The sequence below is a fragment of the Sinocyclocheilus rhinocerous genome, unplaced genomic scaffold, assembly GCF_001515625.1.
Source record: "Sinocyclocheilus rhinocerous isolate Xijiao unplaced genomic scaffold, SAMN03320098_v1.1 scaffold852, whole genome shotgun sequence".
Lineage (NCBI taxonomy): Eukaryota > Metazoa > Chordata > Actinopteri > Cypriniformes > Cyprinidae > Sinocyclocheilus > Sinocyclocheilus rhinocerous.
Window position 1 is genome coordinate 104,821 of NW_015626422.1, and position 6,853 is coordinate 111,673.

At 35.5% G+C, this 6,853-nt stretch overlaps 1 protein-coding gene across 1 annotated transcript in view; it reads left to right on the top strand.

Annotated features, from left to right (window-relative positions):
* The window catches only part of LOC107715273 (rho GTPase-activating protein 44), a 35,191-nt gene that overhangs the window by 12,383 nt on the left and 15,955 nt on the right, over positions 1-6,853 (top strand). Inside the window, 1 exon segment of the mRNA XM_074560095.1 lies at positions 6,566-6,605. Within this exon segment, the coding sequence (XP_074416196.1) occupies positions 6,566-6,605 (40 nt within the window).

A 6,853-nucleotide genomic window follows, 5' to 3' on the forward strand; every position in this document is an offset into this window, starting at 1 on the left:
ACACACACACACACACACACACAGACAGACACACACACACAGACACACAGACACAGACACACACACACACACACACAGACAGACACACACTCACACTCATACACACACACACACACACACAGACACAGACACAGACATACAGACACAGACACACACACACACACACACAGACAGACACACACTCACACTCATACACACACACACACAGACACACACTCACACTCATACACACTCACAGACACACTCATACACACACACACACACACACACATACACACACTGACACACACACCAGTACGTATAGGGACATCTAAGAGGGTTTATTCTCCAAATAACTCTAATTTCATGTTGCAGAAAAATGTGTTTAAAAATTGTGTATGGTCTCTTGTTCTTGTTCCATTTTACCTTCCTGTCCACTGATTTTTGCACACACACACACACACACACACACACACACACACCCTCCTCCTCTCTGGTGTCCTCGACCTCTTCCTTCACGTCTCTCTGGATCCATTGTTTCAAACTGAGAAATGTAGGGATTTGTGTGTATAGTTTTGCAGTAACAGTTCACCAAATCTGACTCATGTGTCAAAGCAGGGGAATAGTGTTTATAGTTTAGGGAAATGGGTGTGCTTTTAAAAAAAATGGCGTTATGGTTTTAAAATTTTAGTTCAAAAGCCTGGTTATAGTGTTTTAGCAATCGAGAAGAACTGTAATATGATTCTTGAATATTAATCTTTGTAAGTTTCAGTAAATGTCATGTGAACATTGAGCTATAAATATCCCTCTGTTTTACCTCAGTGTGTGTGTGTGTGTGTGTGTGTCTCTGTCTGTGTGTGTGTGTGTGTGTGTGTGTGTATGAGTGTGAGTGTGTGTCTGTCTGTGTGTTGTGTGTGTGTCTGTGTCTGTGTGTGTGTGTGTGTGTGTGTGTCTCAGGGGAGTGGGTGTGTGTGTGTTCTCTGTGTCATTCTCAGGATGCTGTAATGTGAAGCGTGGTGTGAATCAGTGCAGCGTGTGACTGATTTCATGAGAATTCTAGAGACTCATCCGCTGTAGTGTTATTCTGTGTGTGTCCGCTGTATTTCAGTGAGAGACGACTCTGACTGTGTGTTTGTGTGATGACGAGAACCACACCTGCCTTTCATGAGACACACACACACACACACACACACACACACAGTTAGCAGGCGAGCTTCAGCTTTAATCAGATTACACACATAAGAAGTCACTTTAGGTAACTGAGTGTCAAACACAGATGGGAAGAGCGCTGGTTAATGGTTGTTTGACGTGTGTTTGTTTGCTCCACCCAGCTGTGCAAAGACGAGCTCACATCTGAAGAGGAATAACGCCGCCTCGGAAAGTCCGATTTTATAACTGCATGCTCAGAAAAGTTCAATTCCCACCGTCGTGAAAAACGGGAAAAATCAAGAACTTTAAAAACCGTGATTAATGCACAGCTGACTTTAAACATTTTTTACCCATTTGTCTTGAACAACTTGAAAAGTGCATGACTTTTTTTGTCTAATTTTCCAACAAGAAACCTGAGAAGCAACGCTGCATGTAAAATTAGTAGCTCGTTTTTAATATTTTGTTTTTAACTTATCCTTAAAATGCAGAATGATCTCGCAGCGCAGTGAGACAAAATACACTCATATTAAAGACAATCTATGAAAACAAGTCTTAATATCTTATGTTTTGTAAATTTACCTTTTTTCAAGAATTTCTTAATATTTTAAACCCAATGCAAAAATCATTGTTTTTCAGTGTTGGGAATTAAGTGGTCAAATGGTGTGATTTCCAGGATCAAATCAAATATTGAATATAAGGCTTTATATTAATGCTCAGCTGACTTTAAAAAATATTATCTAGTTTTCATGAATGACTGGAAAAGCCATGCACTGCAAAAAATCATATAGTCTTAATATACTATGTAGCATTTGTGCCTTCAAACAAGATCAATGCACTTGAGAAGTAACACAACATAAGATATTAAGACTTTTTTCATAGCTTGTCTTTAATACGAATGTATTTTGTCTTGGAAATGCATAGAAATACTTTCACTTTATTGTTTTTACCTTGTTTATACTTCAAACATGGACTTATCTTGCAAAACAAGACTTGATATCTTATGCAGTGTTGGATATTTGTCTTGTTTCAAGATTTTTTAAATATTTTAATAATAATATTTAATAATATTAAAAATTTATATTGAATATAAAGTTTTTTTATTTTTATTCTCTGCTGACCTTTAAAAATTCCTATCCAGTTTTCATGAATGACTGGAAAAGTCAGACATATTCTTAATATTATATTTAGTATTTTTGTCTATCTATCTATCTATCTTTTTGCTTTCCAGTTAAAATATCTAAAAATACTTAAAACAAGATCAGTTTACTTACTTATACTGAATATAGCAATACTCAGCTCTGAAAGATCCAAAGGTCTGTTTGTGAATACAATGTCAATAAAACTAAAAGAAAGAAAGAAAAGGCATGGAAAAAAGCTCAGGTAGACTTAATGATAAACATTGATAAAATGCATCAAAGTTCCTGCAACACATAATGCTATATTTAGCATATGGCATATCTGGATGTTGTAAAACACGGTAAATGACTCTATCTGTTGATAACCGTACAGTAGATGAACAAACACCAGCATCACAGCATCGATTATCCCATCCGTGGAACATGTTTATGGTTGGAGGATCATAAATGTGGTCCAGTTCATCTAAATGTGTTTTCATTCATGAAGATCTTTATTATTTGTTTGATTAATATCTCAGATGATGACATGCTCAGCTGTAAGTCATCATTATCGTAACCAAATTCTTAATATTTAATGTAGTGTTGCTTCTCAAACATGAACATGACATGAGTGTGACTTTATTTTACAAGACTTTATTCTTGTAATTTAATGAGTTTATTCTTAACATTTCATTTCGAATTTTTTCCTCGAAATTTTGTGAGTTTTTTCTCAAAACAACAACTTTTTTCTTTTAATTTAATGAGTTTATTCTCAACATAATTTCAACTTTTTTCTCGAAATGTAATGATTTAATTCTCAACATTTTATTTTGACATTTTTCTTGAAATGTAATGAATTTAATCACTAATTAAAATGACTTTAATCGAGATGGTTTCATTTTTTTTATTACTGCATGGCCCTAATCCTCTTCCGTATATATATTTATCTTGTTTCAAGATTAAAAAAAATATATATATATGGTTACACTTTATTTTAAGGTGTCTTTGTTACAGTGTAATTATACATATAAGTACTGAGTAATATTAATGAACTATATGTACTTACTACATGGTTAGGTTTAGGATTTGGGTTTGGCTTAGGGTTACTTGCATGTAATTATGCATAATTAATTGTTATTATAATAGTAATGTAACATGTGTAATGAGGACACCTTAAAATAAAGTGTTACCAAAAATATTTTAACCCCCAAAACAAGCAAAAATACAAATTAAAAAAGTAATGGAAATGAATACAATCCGATATTAAATATTATAATAGTTTATTATACTCAGTTGACTTAAAAAAATTCTAATACAGTTTTCATAAATTTGAACTAAAGTGTGTTACACACATTTCATGAAGAAACTAAGAATCATATCAACTGGTGGAAAATGGGCATCCGACATCCACTTTAACTATTTATTTACATTTTTACATTTTACAAAAAAGTTAAATAATCCATAATCCAGGATTTTTGCCGTATTGGAACATCTTATATCTTGTACTACTGGGTGATTGTGATTGTGTGTGTGAGACAACGTGCGTCTCTCAGGGATTCAGATCTTATAGAGTTGTTTAAGGCTGCCTGGATAACTGATTCTGTGTGTGTGTGTGTGTGTGTGTGTGTGTGTGTGTGTGCAGTGTTTTGTGTGATTAATCTGGTGTGTATTCTGTATTGTGTGTTTGAGGAACCCGTCTTTCCGGTCCGTGTAGTGAACACATCAGTTGTTTGTTTTGTATCAAACAGGTTGTAAGGATCCTGACAGACTTTAACTACAGCACACACACACACACACACACACACACACACACACAGACACACACTCACACACACACTCAAACACACACAAACACACACACACACACACTCACTCACTCACACACACACATCTCTGTCTGTTGTGTGCTGATACTGCAGGACGTGTGTGTACTAGTCATGTGACACACTAGCATTGTGTGTGTATCTTGTTATTTTTCAAAAACAAGCATCTGGTTTCGTCTCGACATTCAAGGACGTCCACAATCAGAAAAACAACACAAGTCTATGATATGTCCCAGTACGATAGATAACTATGATAACTATCCTAATGAGGAGTTGTTGTGATGCAGGTTTAGTTATTTTAAATTGTGCCCATGTTGTTATGTGATTTGTGTTGTTATCTGTGACTATGTTTGTTTTTTATGTAATTTTATTGTGATATTGTGAAGCACTTTGGGCAACCTGGTGTTGTATTAAACTAAACCTGTGTGTGTGTGAGTGTGAGTGTGAGTGTGAGAGTGTGAGTGTGAGTGTGTGTGTGTGTGTGTGTGTGTGTGAGTGCTGTTCAAAAGTTTGGGATCAGTAAGTTTTTTTATGTTTTTTAAAGAAGTCTCTTCTGCTCATGAAGGCTGCATGTATCTGATCAAAAATACAGAAAAAAATACAGTAAAAATTGTGAAATATTTTTACAATCTAAAATATCTTTTCTATGTGAATATCTGTTAAACTGTAATTTATTTCTGTGATGCGCAGCTGAATTTTCAGCATCATTACTCCAGTCTTCAGTGTCACATGATCTTCAGAAATCATTCTAATATACTGATTTATTATCAATGTTAGAAACAGTTGTGCTGCTTAATATTTTTTTGGAAACTGTGACACTTTTTCAGGATTCACAGATTAATAGAAAGAGAAATAGAAAACAACATAAGTCTTTACTGTCGCTTTTGATCAATTGAATGTGTCCTTGATGAATAAAAGAAAGAAAAAAAATGTACTGACCTTAAACTTTTGAACGGTGTTGTTAAATAAAATTAAAGAATTTTTAAAAATTATTATTATTTTTCAATTTTGTTAAATTATTATTATGTAGGTTATAGATAACGACATGCTTAATCTGAAAGCTGTTTTAAATTCTAATAATATTTCACAGTTTTACTATATTTCTGATCAAATAAATGCAGCATTGGTGAGCAGAAGAGACTCTTTCAGAAACACTGAAGATCTTATATTTGAGAGGTGTGTGCTGCTGTAGAGATCTGAGTGAAGATCAGTGAAACGCTTGTGTTCGATTGCTGTCGGTCTGGTCTCATTCTTGGCCCGTCGGTCTCCTCTGTTCTCATCATGGCTCTGTGGAAGAGAAAGCTTCAGATCTCCTCCAGACGTAAGAGGAAAGCTCCTGCTGAGTAAGACTTCAGTGTGATTTCACTGATTGATTTCTGTGGGTTTCTGCTGCACCATCCGTTCATTAGATCGTGAGTCTCCTGCGGGCCGTGAGTGTTTTCTGTGTCGGACACACACTTGTTTCGTGTGTTTTATGTCAGTGGTGTGTGTGGCTGATGGCTGAGTTGTTTGGATCAGGATGCTTCAGTGTAGCTCTGGCTGTCTTGCTTTTTGAAGATGTGAAAGATGTGGGAATGTTATAAAAGCAGGTCATATTTCATAAAATATCATATCATATTTTTGCAGAAAGTGAAGCCTATTTTTAGGACTGTTAAGATGTTTTCTGTTGTGACATTACTTTCATGACAATTCCCCCAAAATTTGGATGTTCTTTTTTCTTCTTCTTTATAATTCTCATTTTTTTCTCAGTGTGGATTGTCATTAAAATATTTAATAAATATTTAAGTAAATATTTGGTTACTGTATTACAAATAAAAACTTTTTACATTTTTTTTCTTTATTAATGCATTTTCTTGGGTTTAAGTATGGTCTATGATGAATCACTCGTTGTTTTCCTCAACAGTAAGTCACTCTGAATAAAAAATGTAAATATATATTAATTTGACCTGAGCTAAACTAGATTGAGTTCAGCTGTTGTTATGATTTCAGTCACGTGATACAGATGTTATCGCGGTTTACTATCTTCCCCTCTCTCTCTCTCTCTCTCTCTCTCTCTCTCAGGTACATATCTTGTACTTCATGCACACAATAACAGTCTTGTCGTGGATGCTTCCAAGGAGGATCTTTGTCACAAACACTATACCAGGAGAGATTGGATTTTTTAGGGGGGCTCAATGGCCTTTTTCACCAATATCTGAAATAGAAGACTTACTTCCTAAATGCATCTTGGCTGTATCCCATACCACTACTGCTGACAGAATTTGTGTTGTAGGCATGAAATACATTTCATTTAGTGAGAGATTTGGGAGTCATTAGATGACTGACCACATTATTCAGTACTGCTTTGTAATTAGCGGGTGTTGAAAAGTTGTTATTGTCAGATGTTCTCTCTCTCTCTCTCTCTCTCTCTCTCTCTCTCTCTCTCTGTAAATATGCTTGTTTGAATCCCAGCATGATCAGTGTTTCTCACTCTAATCAATGATCATTGTGTCTCTACAGGGCAGAGAAGACAGAAGTGCTGAGTGAAGATCTGCTGCAGGTGAGAGACACGTGTGTGTGTGTGTGTGTGTGTGTGTTTGTGAGTGTGTGTGTTTGTGAGTGAGTGAGTGTGTGTTCATAACTGAGTGTGTGTGTGTGTGTGTGTGTGTGTATGTGTGTGTGTGTGAGAGTGTGAGAGTGAGTGTGTGTGTGTGTGTGTGTGAGAGAGAGAGTGTGAGAGAGTGTGTGTGTGTTCATAACTGAGTGTGTGTGTGTGTGTATGTGTGTGTGTGAGAGAGTGTGTGTGTG